The sequence below is a fragment of the Lotus japonicus genome, chromosome 3 (genome assembly GCF_012489685.1).
Source record: "Lotus japonicus ecotype B-129 chromosome 3, LjGifu_v1.2".
Classification (NCBI taxonomy): domain Eukaryota; kingdom Viridiplantae; phylum Streptophyta; class Magnoliopsida; order Fabales; family Fabaceae; genus Lotus; species Lotus japonicus.
In genome coordinates this window covers 32,155,742-32,172,171 of record NC_080043.1, presented here as the reverse complement: position 1 = coordinate 32,172,171, position 16,430 = coordinate 32,155,742, and the positions used below count along the sequence as shown (strand labels likewise).

The following is a 16,430-nucleotide window of genomic DNA, read 5'->3' as shown; positions in this document are numbered from 1 at the left end:
TTGTTAAAAAGTGAGATATTTACTTAAATATAAAATATTATTGTTATTTTTTTGAAAAGTTGTTCCAATATTTATTTCCATTAACAACTATATATATCAAGTCATCGTCAAAATCAAAAGGTATATCAATCTAACTTTGAGTTGGTTTTTTTATCTGTGTACTAACAAAATTGATTTGAATTTGTTGATATTTAATATATATATATATTTGCTGTGTAGAAGTACAAATACTCAATACATGAGTTTGGACCTCTCAAATCACAATTTCAATTGATGATTTTTTCCATGCGTAAGTTCAAACAAAAACCCTCATTACGGTGTACTATCCGCAGGTGTTTGGTTCGTTTGTTCACTTCAAGTTATGGTGCCTTTGGTTAATTTAAATCCAATCTATTTCTCAAATTACAACTTACCTTCTACTGTTTTAAGTGAGATGTAGAGTGAAGTCATCATGCTCCATTCTTGAGGTATTTATATATCCATCCTGTGACATGAATCCTTTCCCTTATTTCCTGTTATGTCACACCACAATTGATTGTCGTCCTTTTCATATCAAGCATGTTCTCTGTTATGGTTTGATTCACAAGCAAGTCCTTATGAAGCTTTGTTATTTTAATTGATATTTCTAAAAGCTTACCAGAGTTTTTTTGTCTATATAAACAACCATAGAAAGAGTTGTTAAGTATACCACAAGAGAAGTGAACTTGCATTTCTTTCTTCCTCTTCTTATTGCTCGATATCTTTTATCTGAATTCAGTTCCTGAGCTATGGATCCTGTTGTGACGCCCTTCCACACGTTAAGCCAACTTTCATTGTGGCCACATATCTGGACAATTAAAGTTCGTGTAATTGGTTTGTGGAAGACTCCTGAAGATATGATGGAATCAAGTCATTCATCCTTGAACATGGTTTTGATAGACCGTGAGGTATAGTTATCTGAACACAAAATCTCCCTTTCTTATATTTTTCCTTCATTCTGCTGATTAGTTATTGTTATATTATGTTGATAGGAGGTTATTTTTGTTTTGATTTTTATATGTAGGCTGTCAAGATTGAAGCATATGTATGCAAGGAAGACCCAATGACTAAGAACATAGTTCCTGGTTGTGTCTATAAGTTTTCAATTTTCCAGGTTACTTGCAACCATGGTGATAATCGTGTAACAAACCATCGTTACAAGCTGCTCTTGCACTCTCGCACTTTGATTTTCCCCTCTGTGGAACCAAGTATCCCTTTTGATGGATATGATTTTCTTGACATTGGGCATATTCGAAGGAACTTTGACACATTTACCTACCTGATAGGTTATAACTTATCACAATCAATGTTATTTCTAATTTCAGCAGTGGATGGTTTGTTTTATTTGCATAAAAGTAAACTATAATTAATTTCTAATGCTATTTCCTGACTATCTACATTACCTAAATTATACGTAGAAATGTGACATTGGTTGGAAGATTTTGAAACCACAAGTACTATGAAACCAATGGATACAGGCATTAAAAAATTGACACTCAACAATGTAAATATTTTACTTTTCACTCTTGTTAGTGGTGACATTGCTATTGCTTGCATCTACTTTTTAAACTTTTTTCCATATGTTCTCTCATGAGCACTTCTGATCTTGCAGAGGATGGAGAAGCTGAAAATTCTGAATCTGAGTCATTCTCAGCATTTGACAAAGACCCCGGACTTTTCATGTATGCCTAATCTTGAAAAGCTTGTACTGAAAGATTGTCCAAGTCTGTTAGAGGTTTCCCATAGCATTGGGCATCTCAATAAAGTTGTTCTTATAAATTTGAAAGACTGTATTCGCCTACGTAACCTTCCAAGAAGCATCTATAAGTTGAAATCTCTGAAAACCCTCATTCTTTCTGGATGCTTAATGATTGACAAGTTGGAAGAGGACGTGGAACAGATGGAATCTTTGACAACTCTGATTGCCGACAATACTGCAATAACAAGAGTTCCCTTTTCATTAGTAAGGTCAAAAAGCATTGGATATATTTCTTTGTGCGGCCATGAAGGATTCTCACGTGATGTGTTTCCTTCTATCATTTGGTCTTGGATGTCACCAACAAATAACCTCTCATCCTTAGTTCAAACATATACAGGCATGTCATCTCTTGTTTCTTTAAACGTATCAAATAGTAGTTCTGAGGGAGTATCATCTATTCCCGTGGACCTTCCAAAGCTTCAAAGTCTGTGGATAGAGTCTGGCTCAGAACTTCAACTTTCTCGAGATGCGGAAAGAATTTTGGATGCCTTATATGCTACAAATTCCTCTAAAAATTTGCAATTAACTGCAACTACATCAAAAGTATCAAATATGGAAACTACTGCGTTGATGGAATGCAGCTGTCAAGTGCATGATTCAGGATCAAAAGGTTCCCTGAAATTTCTTTTATTTCAAATGGGAATGAATTGTCTTGCCACCAGTATTCTGAAAGAGAGCATTTTACAGGTTTATGTCTCTCCCTCTCTTGCATAGGTTTATTTTTTGTTGGAATCTGTTTTTTAAGCTGGACTGATAGTCTCTGTTTGAAGAATACATGCAATAATTTCTATGCTTAACTTCAAAATATTTTAACCATTAAATCTTTTTTTCTTAGATAAGTTATCATCACTTCATAATCTGTCTGCTAATCAGAAAATCATAAATTTTATCGACAATAAAATGATTAGTTATCTACTTATCTTATGAGAATAGCTATATTTTTAATTGTTGAATAAATGATAAGGTGGTATTTATATATTGTTCTATCAAATCTTGAGCATATTTTCATTTTTACAGAAAATGGCTGTGAGAGGAACTGGTGTTAGCTTGCTCCCCGGAGACAATTATCCAGACTGGTTAAACTTCAATTGCGAAGGTTCTTCTGTAATTTTTGAAGTCCCTGAAGTGAATGGGCGTAGTTTGAAGTCAATGATGTGCGTTGTCCATTCTTCTACCGCAGATGACACAACATCAGATGGCCTTAAAAATGTGTTGGTGATAAATTGCACAAAGAACACCATTCAGCTATATAAGAGGAATGCATTAGCCTCCTTTGAAGATGAAGAGTGGCAGAGAGTGGTATCAAATATTGAACCTGGTAACAAAGTAAAGGTGGTAGTTGTTTTTGAGAACCGATTCACTGTGAAGAAGACAACAATTTATCTTATATATGTTGAACCAATTGAGGAGAAAATGGAATATTGCAATGCACCATGTAAGAATGAGATTGTTTCTAGTGGTAATGAAATTGAATCAGATGTTTGGAGGAGCTCTGCTCACGTGGAATCAAAGGATGACTGCAAACAAAAGCAGAAAAGAAGAAAAATTGAATAATGGTGAAAGAATGGTTCGATATAAAGTAATTTTTATGGTGCCTGGAAATGTCATATTGGTGCTTGCTGATTGTGGTGTTTGATCATTTGTTTGTTATGAAAGCAGCAACTCTCGCACCTGAACTTCATGCGTTCATTTTTCTGTTAGCAACAATTTTCCAGCACATCTCCTCAATAAGAACACTCGTTTTTCTTCATATAGGATATTACATTAGCAATTGATGCAATATGTTTATCAGCGCTATAATAGAAGGGATTTGGATCTGTGTCCCGCTGGAAAAGCCATTTTTCAGCTTTTCAGAACCAACCAAACAAGTGATTTGCTGTTTATGTTTAAGTTCTGGGTAGAAGTTAAATAGAGATAAAACCAGAATATTTTTCTCTAAAGATGTCCACCACAATGCCAGGGATCAACTGAGTTCTCTCTTTGGATTTCTAAGAACAAGCCATTTTGGAAAAAGCCTTGGGGTCCCTCTCTACCATAAGAGCGTCTCTAAACACACTTACCAATTTGTTCTTGACAAGATTAACCAAAGACTATCTTAGTGGAAGACCTCTAATTTATCCTTTGCAGGAACATGTGATGCAGACCTCTTTACTGCATTTAGCGATTTGTAACAGCCTTGACAAGAGATGCAGAGATTTTGTATGGGGGGATCTGTCAGGAAACAGGAAGGTTCACCTATTAGCCTGGGATAAGTTTACTATCTTACCTTATTAGGTGGTCTTGGTCTAAGGCTCTCCCTTTCTGCTAATAAAGCCTTTATGATGAATATGTTCTGGGTGAAAGTAATTACATCCAAGTATAAATGTGGAGATGGTCACCAGGTGTCTTAAACAAGGGTAGAAATCCTTCAAATTTGTGGAAGGGGATGTGTCAAAACTAGGATCAGGTTAAAAAGAAGAGCTGTTGGTGTATTGGTAATGGTTGTCTAGCTAGGTTCTGGTTGGACCACCGGCTTCCTGCTTTTCAGTCTTATGCTACTAAGACCCTGTCAGATTTTGAGACAGAGCAAAAGTGCTGCAGTTTTGTGAATAACGTGGGTGTTTGGGACGTCCAGAAACTGAGGTCTTTCCTTCCTAGAACTATCAGAGAGTAGATCCTAGCTGCCATGCCCCCTAATTCTGAGAATGGTAATGATGCTTTGGCCTGGAGTGGTTCCCCTGATGGTTTTTTCTCCATTAAATCAACATATCAGTCTTGCATCCAAGAGAATGGCTCGAATCATAACAGCAAGTTGTCTAAGGCTGTTTCGTCGTGGAAAGGTCCCCAAAGAGTCAAGGTCCTCTTGTGGAAAGCTGTCAGCAACATTTTGTTAACAAATGAGCAAAGGTTTTACAGGCATTTCTCAGATTCTGATGCCTGCCTGAGATGCACTGAGAGAACTGAATGCATTACCTGTGTGCTTCGAGACTGCGCCCTGGCTGTAGAGGTATGGTTGAAGTTTATTGCTCAATGCCTTCTTAGTAAATTCTTCACTGATGGGAGAGAGGATTGGTTGTTGGAGACCCTGTTAAACCAAAGGAGGTACAATTTTCCTGTGCCTTGGAATATTATCTTTGGTGTTACCTTGGATAAACTCTGGCAGGCCAGGATTTCAATAATGATTTGATTTCTAGTATTTGAGATTGAGATGCTTCCTGTTACTTTACTGTTTTGTGTGAAGAGGTGGGATGAAGAAAATAAATCAATCTTTCTATGAAAGATGGCTTGATGCGTATCGGCAGGGCTTTTATTCCAAGTACTTCAAATTTATAAAAGTCATTGGACAAGTTTGCAAAACAAAGACGACAATAAACTGATCGAACACAATGGTGTTGAAAGCCTTTCTGGTTCGATCTGGCTGGTTATCTTAATTGAGTCTCGCTTCTTTTCTAACCAGCAAAGGAGCTTTAAACCTATTTTAAGGTAAAAACGCATCTCTTTTTCTTCTGCAAGACATTTATACGTTCACAATTAATTTTTTAATGTTTATGATATAGTTTTAAGATTACCTAGGAAACTATCAATCATCAGTAAACGGCTATTCCACTAATTTATCTTGAACATTCTTTCTTTTGGGTTTATATTAGGTCCCTCTGTCTGAACCATAACTCTGTAACTTGATCCTGATTCCTCATTTTCCTTTGGAATTCATGATTGCATGCTAATATTTGAGACACTTCCTACTACTCTATTGTTTTGTGTGAAATAGGGAAATGTCCACTGAGAGCATTCAAGGTTCCAATAATCAAGTAGAAAGTGATGAACTCCCTCAGCCTCAAGTGATGTACACAGCTCTGCAACTTGCCCGATCGATGGTTGTAGGAGAGTGAGACATACAACGAAAGCCCTTGTATTTTCATCACTACATGATCTAGAGATCAAAGCAAGACAATTCCCAAAGGAGATCACTTCAAGTCTTCTATCCACTACAGGTACGCAACCCATCTCTATATATTTGGTATTCTATAATCATATATGGGATCTCAATTATTCTTACGAGAAGTTGTCAGAAAACCCAACAAGTCACCTCTGCGTGTAATTGACTTTCAAACTGTTTCTATTTAAGATTTTAACTAGCTAGGTGAACCAACACAATTAATTTTTCAACATTGCAGACTAAAAAATGTTATGAAGGTTCATATACCTGATGTTCACAAGACATTCTAAATAATATATTAAATAATCTCATCGTTAATGCACCACGCTCACTTGACATTCATATCCTTTTGACCTTTTGTTTAAATTAAGTTCCTTCAGTATTTTCTTTCTCTTTTCTTATAAAGAGTCCTCAATCTGCACAATCACTCTCTTATAGGTGTCAGGACGTCGTCTGGCAGTCCTGCAAAAAGGCGCTTTGCCTGCTTGAGCAATGAAGCTTTGCTTAGAGCTCGGTTTCTTCTCATTTGTGTTTGAAACCAAATGATTCATATCTTCATCTGGTTGTGCAGATTTGTAAGGGTCTGGCTCGCTCAGTTGTTTAATATCATCATCATTTTAACTGTAAACAAAAATTATTTATTAAATTTAATTTCATAAAGAATCGAAGTCTAAATTAACATGCCAGAAATTAAATTTAGGTAATTTATCTAAAAGATTGATGGATAACTTGTTTGAAGTTCGTGAAATGGCAGAGAGCTTGTTAAGTTTCTAACTGAAATCATTTGAAGTTCGTGAAATGGAAGCTGAGGCACACTTTCTGGTTATTACTGCAATTTAAAAACTTATCTTTTAAAACTTTTGGTTCACATTTATGCTAAACTCTATTATGACCCCCCAATATATCAGTTTGAGACACATAGATGGATCGATGTTGGTGTTATGGTACCGTCTCTGGACTGGGCGGGACATAAAGGATGCTTATGCCCGCCCAAAATAATGATCAACCAAACGAAGGCAGCCATGGCGGGAATTGGCGATATAGCAAATATCCTTGCCCTTCCTTTAGACGGACCCACAAGCCAGCTGGAAAATTCTTTTGGATTTGTCTTATATGCATAGAGATTTGGGCCCTGATTGTCAGGCCCAAATATAGGAAAAGTCAATATCCTGACCACACCCTCTATAAAAGGGGAGATCATCATCTTGTACGAAACACTTTTTGCACATTTAATGAGAATTTACCTTTTATGATATCCTTGCTATTTTAAGTGCTCTGCTAGGGTTTGCTTTCTTTCATTCTCTTACGTAAGCTTCCCTAGTACAGAATATTGGCGCCGTCTGTGGCTCTGACCTAGATCTACCAGTGACGTAGAAGGTGAGAGTTACGATTCATGGAGACTCGTTCATGCGGCGTGGGCCGCCGTGATCATCGCCGGAGAGGTGGTGGACGTCACGGCGGACGCGGCGGCGGACGGGACAACAATCGTCCCATACTTCAAGAGCAAGAGCAGGAGGCTTCCTCGGAAGGGGTTCACTCAGTGGCGCAGTCACCAGCGTCGCTGATGAACCTAGCTCCGGAAAAGCCCTCAGATCTGGTAGCCAAATCAGATCTAGGTGTTAGGCGACGATCAGCGCCGCTTGAATACGTGAATCTAGAAGACCTTAAAAACAGTGCTCCAAGGAAAACACAAGAAGTCGTGACGGGTATCACGCCTGCGGCTTTACAACAAATGTTGGACACTTTGCAAAAGGTACAAAGCCAGAATGAGCAGTTGCAAGCCCAGGTGGAGTATCTAACCCAGAGGCGAGATTTTAAACAAGGCCAACGTCTTGAGGCTGAAGACGTCGTCGAATTTCAACCTTTTGTTCCAGCCATCACAAAGGTGGATACCAAAGCATTTGCAAACAATGGCGTTAGACGCCTTTTCGGACGACTCTGATCCCATGGATCATTTGAGATATTTTAACACCAAAATGGTAATTGGTGGGGCAACGGATGCCGTGAAGTGCAGATTATTGCCATCGACATTCAAGGGAATGGCGATGTAGTGGTTCATTAGACAGCCGCCCTTCTCCATTGACAATTTTACCGATCTATCTACCAAATTCCTAACTCAATTCTCCGCCAACAAAACCACAAAAGCAACTATGTTTGATCTCATCAGCATACATCAGCAGCCAGGAGAGAAGTTAAAGACCTACATGGCGCGCTTCAGCAAGATGGCTGTTCAACTGGAGGAGGATAACCCGGATGTGTGCCTAGCGTCTTTCAAAAATGGTCTTAGGGCGGGGGATTTGAATCGAGATTTAACAAGGCGGCCGACAAGGGACATGATGGATCTTCGCGCTCGTGTTCAAGAATTCATCTTGATTGAGCAAGATGATCAGAAAAAGCAGGAAAGAGAAGAGGGGCGAAAACACGTCCAGCTTGGCGGAGTTTCGCAGGAAAAATTCAAGGCTGGAAAAGAAACTAGGGTAGCTCAAACCCCACGTATTCCAAGACCTGGCCCATATCAAAATTCCAAACCTGGATTCCAGAATACGTGGCACAGAAATCCCCAAGGTACTGTAAGATCAAGGTTTGATCAGTGGTTGCATCTCTATATTTTGATGATTACAATTAAGGTTTGTGATGATGAACAATTGTGGTACCCTAACGTTTGTCTTTTTTAGTTGTGACAAACACGTTCTGAATCTGACCCAAGCCTATTTATTCAGAAGAAGAAGAACCAAGGGTTACTGAAAAGAGAGCTCTAAAGCGTACCATGTTCGTTCAGAACAGTGGCAAATCCTTCAGAAGTTCTGAAGATACAAGCTCTCAAGAGGTTCTGAAGAACCAGAGTCAGAAGTTCTGAAGACCAGATGTTCCAGTGAAACGGTTCAGAAGTAGAAGACTCAAGTTCTGAAGACCTGCAAGAAGTTGGTTCTGAAGACCCAAGCTATTCTAGCTCTGACGTTCAGAAGTTCTGAGGAACTTGTTCAGAAGCAGAAGTTGCAAGGTCAGAAGAATCCAAGCTTTAACCTGACGAGGATCAGAAGCTTCACCAACGTTCATCTGAAGCCTTCAGATCTCAAGTAAACTGGTGAAAGGACAGGTCGCTATCATAGTACAACATCGTACAAGTCTCAGTCTGTCCGCCACCTACCTCGTGCAGCCTAGCAGTCTGATTTTTCAAGATTGCCACTCCAACGGACAAAACCCTAGCAACGGCTACATCACAAGTCTTGGAGTATATAAAGGCTAAAGAAAGAAGAAAGAGGCTAAGAAACCTTGCTGAAATCATTCAACATTTACGAACCAATCTCTTAGCATTATTTCTTCACTGTTCTTAAACATCTGAGTTTACTATTAGCTTTTTAGAAGCACTTCTTGTAAACCCGAAACCTTTTACATTACATTGTAAAGTTCCTTAAGAGACCAAGGTTGGTCAGATCTTGAGAGGACTGAATCAAGGTTGATTCAGTGTTTAGCTAGTCTTAAGAGGATCGGTAGATCAGCTTCTTAAGAGGATACTAGTGAGAAAATCAGTGTATTGTTAGTCACTTAGCAGGTAGCAAAGTGCAGTTGTAACACTCATTGATTTTAGTGAATTGCCTTCATCAGAAAAAGGAAGAAATCACCTTCACAGGTGGACTGGATTAGCTTGAGCTTTTATCTCAAGTGAACCAGGATAAAATACTTGCGTGCTTTACTTCTCATCCTTCAGCACTTAGTTCTTATCCTTGAATTTTGAAAAAGTTCTAAAAGTATACTCTTTATTCAAAAACTCTATTCAACCCCCCCCTTTCTAGTGTTTTTCGCACCTTCAGGTACTACTACAACCCCGATTGGCCAACATGGAGCCTCGCTGACTCCAGTTCCACTTACTAAATTGAATGCTCCCCTAAGCACCATCTTGAGAGCAGTTGGACAGACAAATGTGGTCCAATATCCGCCATCGCCTCGGCGACCACCAGCTAATGTGGATACAAACAGATGGTGTGAGTACCATAAAGCATTGGGGCACACCACAGATAATTCTTGGAACCTACGGCGGGAGATTGATCGGCTGAGTTGGGTGATCCTGTGGGGGAATGCTCATCCATCGCAGGCGGATTTGGAGGGGGTGTAATTTCAAGCAAGGCTAGAAAGCGTTATGTGGCGGCAGTACATTCCGTACATGCGGCGTACGGGGGCGAATGCTGGTTGAATCACTCTCCCATTGTATTCACCCCTCAGGATTTTGCACATGTTATCCGTCATGACAATGACCCGATTGTAGTAACAATTAGGGTTAACAATTACATGACGAAAAAAGTGTTTTTAGACCAGGGATCTTCGGCGGATATCATTTATGGAGATGCCTTTGATCGCCTGGGGTTAAAGGAGGCAGACTTAAAACCATATCAAGGAACCCTGGTGGGATTTACTGGAGATCGTGTCAATGTACGAGGATATGTAGAAATACCAACAGCTTTTGGTGAAGGAGAGTTTGTTAAGAAATTTCAGGTGAAGTATCTAGTACTGGCGTGTAGGGCCAATTACAACGTACTCTTGGGGCAGGACACCCTTAACAAGTTATGTGCTGTAATTTCAACCGCTCATTTAACTGTCAAGTACCCAGCCTGCAATGGGAAGGTTGGGGTTCTTCGTGTGGATCACAACGCAGCAAGAGAATGTTATTTAAGAAGTGTGGCTCTCTATGGGCGAAAGGCCGCCATGGAAAGCCACCGTATCACAGAGATCTTTCCACAAGAAGGGTTTAGCCTAGACTCAAGAGATGATGCTGATGATTTTCGCCCACAACCTTTGGAAGAAACAAAATCAGCGAAAGTCAAAGATAAGGTTTTGAAAATCGGCAGCAGTTTAACAAAAGAACAGGAGGAACGGTTGATCGCCCTTTTGGGTGATAATTTGGATCTCTTTGCATGGACAATTAATGATGTACCAGGGATTGACCCCAACGTGATCACTCATAAATTGGCCATACGGCCAGGAGCAACTCAAGTCATCCAACCAAGGCGAAGGATGAGTGATGAAAAGAACAAGACGGTACAAGTAGAAACTGAGAAGCTAATCAAGGCTCAGTTTATTCGCGAGGTGCAATATCCAACCTGGCTCGCCAATGTAGTGATGGTCAAGAAAGCCAATGGGAAGTGGAGAATATGCACGGATTACACAAGCCTGAACAAAGTGTGCCCCAAAGATTCGTATCCTCTTCCCAATGTTGATAAATTGGTGGATGGGGCCTCCGGAAACGAACTTTTAAGTCTCATGGATGCATATTCTGGGTATAACCAAATCATGATGCATCCTTCAGACGAGGAAAGTACGGCGTTCATGACTAACCAGACGAATTATTGTTACAAAACTATGTCGTTTGGCTTGAAGAACGCAGGAGCCACATACCAACGCCTCATGGATAAAATTTTTTCAAAGCAAGTGGGAAGAAATATGGAAGTTTATGTAGATGACATGATTGTTAAGTCCGCCAAGTCCAAGGATCATGGCGACGATCTTAAGGAAGCATTTGCTCAGCTAAGAAAATATCAGATGAAGTTAAATCCAGAGAAATGTTCATTTGGGATTCAAGGGGGAAAGTTTTTGGGTTTCATGATAACATCAAGGGGGATTGAAGTAAACCCAGATAAAGGCAAGACGATTTTAGAAATGAAAAGCCCGACAAGTGTCAAGGAAGTACAGCGACTAACAGGACGCATGGCTGCTTTAGCCCGTTTCTTGCCAATGGCAGGTGATAAAGCGGCTTCGTTCTTCACTTGTTTGAAAAAGAATTCGAAGTTTCAATGGACAGAAGCATGTGAACAAGCTTTTACCAAGCTGAAAGAATCATTAGCAACGTTACCGGTACTATCCAAACCCACATCTGGCGTTCCTTTGACGTTCTACCTGGCTGTCACGGATAGGGCGGTCAGTACGGTTTTGCTTCAGGAAGAAGAGAAGAAGCAGAAGGTTATATATTTTGTGAGTCATACTCTGCAAGGTGCTGAATTGCGATATCAAAAAATCGAAAAGGCGGCCTTGGCGATTCTAAAAACAGCGAGGCGCCTTAGACCATACTTCCAAAGTTTCCAAATCAAAGTTAAAACCGATGTTCCTTTGAGGCAGGTACTCCAAAAACCCGATTTGTCAGGCCGATTGGTCAGTTGGTCAGTTGAGTTGTCAGAGTATGATATACAGTATGAGCCAAGGGGCCAAGTTACAATACAAAGTTGTTAAGTTCAAATGTGTTACAACGTGTTTCAATCTTATTTTGATCCTAACAATTTTTATAAATACTTTTCTCTACTAAAATCTAATTCCAGATGTTAATGTCATTTTTCAGGAAATATATATTATAAGGTCGCATGCTTCAACGAATATGTCTAAGCCTTATAAGGAAAAAGAAGTTTACGCAAGATATGACCGCATCGTCCAGTAAACAAGGAAGACACTTATTCTGTATCGGTTCATGCCACGTCATACCTCAGAATTTCAGAAGAAGCCTTTGAGCGGGAAAGTCAAAATTGTATCTCAACTATTTGCCCCATGCTTTAGTCAGAAGGAAACTAATCTGGTCACGTGCAAACTGATTTACCTTTGAAGAGAGAAGTCTCGATGACCAATGCAGAGGAAAAAGGACAACACGTCAACATCACTTTTCCAAAATGTCTCTCTTCTGCAAAGTAGCCCAAAGCTATCACCACCTACTAGCTGACAAAGTACACATTTTTGGCTAAAGGATAGCTCTGAACAGCAGCATGCATTTAATGAAGCTACCAACCGGAGATTTGAATCAATGGTTAGATGACACTCACAACGGCTACAAACAACGGCCAGATTTTGTGTCTCAACGGCTACACAACTAGCAAGATCATATATAAAGGACATATCTGAAGATTGAAGCAGAGAAGAAGAGAAAAATTTATTGCAAGAAAAGAAAGAACTCAGAGCAGTTACTCCAAACATTCTTCAAAGCATTAAAAGCTCACAGCAGATTTCCTAAGAGTCAAATCCGATCTCATACCTCTGCAAAATCAAGAGAGAATACCAAACCTTAAAAGAGTCAAACCTCTTCTCTTACTTCTCTCTTAGATTCTGAACTCTTGTGTGTTCCAACGTCCTTTCAGAACCCAAAACACTTGAGTGTTCCAGTGCCATAAATTGTCTACACCAACTCTTTTGAGAAGAGATTTCTTGTAGAGCCAAACAATCTTGTTGATTGTAGGAGGAGTCCTGTACAATACTTGGAGAAGTCCGTGATAATACTAGGAGGAGTCCTGTACAATACTTGGAGAAGTCCGTGATAATACTTGGAGAAGTCCTGTCTAATACTTGTATTGGAGAAGTCCTTGATACTTGCTAGTGAAAATCTTGGTGGTGGCCAAGTACTGGACGTAGCCCAATCGTTTAGGGTGAACCAGTATAAATTCCTGTGTGCTGATCGTTCTGCTTTATTTACTTCCGCTGCACTAAACAGTTTTTGAAAAGTCACCAGAACAATTTTCTTAAGAACTTATCTTCTTTTCATAAACTAAAGTTTTAACAAGTAATTTTTAAGAACACAATTCAAACCCCCCCTTTCTTGTGTTACTTATTTACATATCAATTGGCATCAGAGCTTAGGCTCTAGAACTAACATCTTAACAGGTGTAGAGTAAAGATCCATGGCAGAAGATCAAGCTATCGCTATGGGCTCATCCACCAACAAGCCTCCTTTCTTTGATGGAACCGAATATCCCTACTGGAAGACGCACATGCAACTTTTCATAGAATCCTCAAGCTACAAGTTGTGGGATATCATTGAAAATGGCAACATCGTCTATAAAGATGACGCTGGTGAACCCATCAAGAAAGATCAGCTGACAGAAGCTCAACGCAAAGACTATCAACTCAACTCAAAGGCAAAACTATTTCTCTTATGTGCCTTAAGCAAAGCTCAGTTGGACAAAGTTGATGGACTCGCAACTGCCAAAGAAGTATGGGAAGCTCTAGGGCTTGCCTATGAAGGTACAGCAAATGTACGTCAAGCCAAAGTAAGTTTACTAGTGGCTGAATATGAAACCTTCAAAATGAAGGAAAATGAAACCATTGATGAAATGTTTGCAAGATTTTAAACCATTATCAATGGTCTTCGAAATCTCGATCGCACATACGCACACATTGATCAAATCACAAAAATACTGAGGTGCCTTCCTAAAAGATGGAGACCCAAAGTTACTGCTATCCAAGAAGCAAGAGATCTTAGCATACTAAAACTTGAAGATCTCTTGGGATCTCTGAAGGTTCATGAGATTGAACTTTCTCAAGATGAAAGCCTAAAGAAGCAGAAAAGCATCGCCTTCAAAGCTAACATCTCCAAAAACAGTCAGACGAAAGAAATGTCTGATGAAGAAGATTCCTCAGAAGAACTGTCCGATGATGAGCAAGCACTGTTCAACAGAAAGTTCAAAAAGATGTGGATCAAACAACAAAGAGGAAAAGGCCTGAAGAAGGACAACAAAAGAGAATCAAGTCAGAAAAAGAAATCCTTTCCACACAAAGGTGAAAGCACCTCAACTGCAGACAAAAGCAACATTACATGTTTCGAATGCAAAAAGCCAGGTCACATCAAACCAGACTGTCCTAGACTAGCTAAAAAGCCTGTCAGGAAACCATTCTACAAGAAGAAGAAAGCTCTAGTAACTGGCTGGGATGATTCTGAAAACAACTCTGAAGATGACGAGGAAGAAGAAGATGAAGAATCTCTATTCGCTCTCATGGCTTCAGTAGATGGATCAGATGATGATGAAGATGATGAGGTAAGATCTGAAAACCTTGAAGAAGAGTTTAATGAACTGCTTGAGCATTCTTACACTTTATCTGAAAAATACAAGAACCTGAAGAAACAGTTTTCCAAGTTGCAAAAAGAACATGAGAAAGTTTTAAAAGAAAAAGATTCCATTATTCATGAAAATGAGTTTTTAAAGAAACAAGACTCCACAATGGAAGTATCTGCTTTAAAGAAAAGAATCAAAGTTTTGATTGATGATTTATCTACTTTCACAATAGGGCATGACAACTTAGTTAAACTATGTGGAAACAGTAGAGACTATATGATAAAAGTGGTCTGGGTTTTGACAGCAGTGAACCGTCTAATGAAACTATGTCTGATATATCGTTTACTTCTTCTATTGATAGTGAATCTAAATTTGTTGTGAACTGTTCAATAGAAAGGGAAGGAAAGAAAATCTTCTATGAGAAGAAGATTCCTCCCAAGCGTTCAACTAACCCTATAGGACCCAAGAAAATCTGGGTACCTAAGAAATCAATAATTCCTGTTGCAGATTTACTTAACAGAACGAAGGAAACGCCAACAATGGTACCTGGACAGTGGATGCTCGCGTCATATGACGGGAGAAAAGTCTATGTTCCCCAAGATTCAAGTTAGATCTGATGGTGGATTTGTAACCTTTGGTGGAAATCAAAAAGGATTCATTGTTGGAGAAGGTACTGTTGCTCAGAGACAAGGGAATCTATATAAGACGAACTTGGAAAACCTAGCAAATCAAAATGTAACTTGTCTTCAGCAAAAGAGTTCAAAATGAAAAGGGCTACTGCATCACAGCCATTCGCAGTGACAGAGGAGGAGAGTTTGTGAATGAAGATTTTGAAAAATTCTGTGCACAAGAAGGTATCAGCCATCAGTTCTCAGCTCCAAGGACACCACAGCAAAACGGTGTAGCTGAACGGAAGAACAGATCACTTCAAGAAATGGCAAGGACAATGCTCAGTGAAACTTCCCTACCAAAGTATTTCTGGGCTGAAGCTATTGAAACTGCATGCTACATTCAGAATAGAATATCTATGCGACCCATGTTGAAAAAGACTCCATATGAACTATGGAAAGATAGAAAGCCAACTGTATCGTATTTTCATCCATTTGGATGCAAGTGTTACATTCTCAACACCAAGGACAACATCGGAAAATTTGACAATAAGTCTGATCAAGGAATTCTCCTTGGATATTCTTCTCACTCCAAAGCCTATAGAGTTTACAACTCAAGAACAAAAGTTGTTGAAGAATCTATCAATGTCAAGTTCGATGATAGTTCAATCAAGGCCGTTGATCGTTTAGAAAGAGATTTTCTTAATCTAGACCTATCAGATCATGATGAAGCAGATGACGACACAACAAGAGCTCAACCATCAGAATCAGTTCATGAAGATCAATCTTCGTCACCTCCTGGTACTATTCCTGAACAGTCCGACCAAGTCATGACTTCAAGCGGAATCTCACTTCCAAAGGAGTGGAAGTACAGAAGTGATCATCCACCAGAGCAAATCATTGGAAGTGTATCAGAAAGAGTAAAGACCAGATCAGCATTCAGAGAAGAATCAAACAGCGCATTCATCTCAGAGATTGAACCAAAGAACATTGAAGAGGCTCTACAAGATGAAGGATGGATTCTGGCTATGCAAGAAGAACTAAATCAATTTGAAAGAAGTCAAGTATGGACCCTAGTTCCAAGACCAACTGGAAAATCTATCATTGGTACTAAATGGGTCTTCAGAAACAAGATGGATGAAAATGGGAAAGTCACTAGAAACAAAGCGAGACTAGTAGCACAAGGTTACAACCAACAAGAAGGAATTGACTACACTGAAACGTTCGCACCAGTTGCAAGAATTGATGCAATAAGGATACTCCTAGCTTTTGCATGTCAACATTCCATCAAGCTATATCAAATGGATGTCAAAAGCGCCTTTCTGAACGGA

General features: G+C 39.4%; 1 protein-coding gene and 1 pseudogene across 1 annotated transcript; both read left to right on the top strand.

Moving 5' to 3' along the window:
• The first annotated feature begins 767 nt into the window (after positions 1–767).
• On the top strand, positions 768–6,948 carry LOC130743971 (uncharacterized). Its single transcript, XM_057596175.1, has 7 exons — positions 768–926; positions 1,043–1,352; positions 1,458–1,522; positions 1,631–2,464; positions 2,795–5,239; positions 5,526–5,748; positions 6,602–6,948. Exons 1-5 carry the CDS (start codon positions 768–770, stop codon positions 3,329–3,331), a joined length of 1,905 nt encoding a protein of 634 aa, XP_057452158.1. The 3' UTR covers positions 3,332–5,239; positions 5,526–5,748; positions 6,602–6,948.
• Positions 6,949–7,897: 949 nt separating this feature from the next.
• LOC130743970 (uncharacterized) overlaps positions 7,898–16,430 on the top strand; it is a 16,189-nt pseudogene continuing 7,656 nt past the window's right edge.

Coding starts and splice junctions, on each gene's coding strand:
- LOC130743971 (XM_057596175.1), top strand. CDS start 768: ATGGATCCTGTTGTGACGCCCTTCCACACGTTAAGCCAACTTTCATTG. Junction 927..1,042: donor TGGTTTTGATAGACCGTGAG/GTATAGTTATCT, acceptor TTTTATATGTAG/GCTGTCAAGATTGAAGCATA. Junction 1,523..1,630: donor AAAAATTGACACTCAACAAT/GTAAATATTTTA, acceptor CTGATCTTGCAG/AGGATGGAGAAGCTGAAAAT.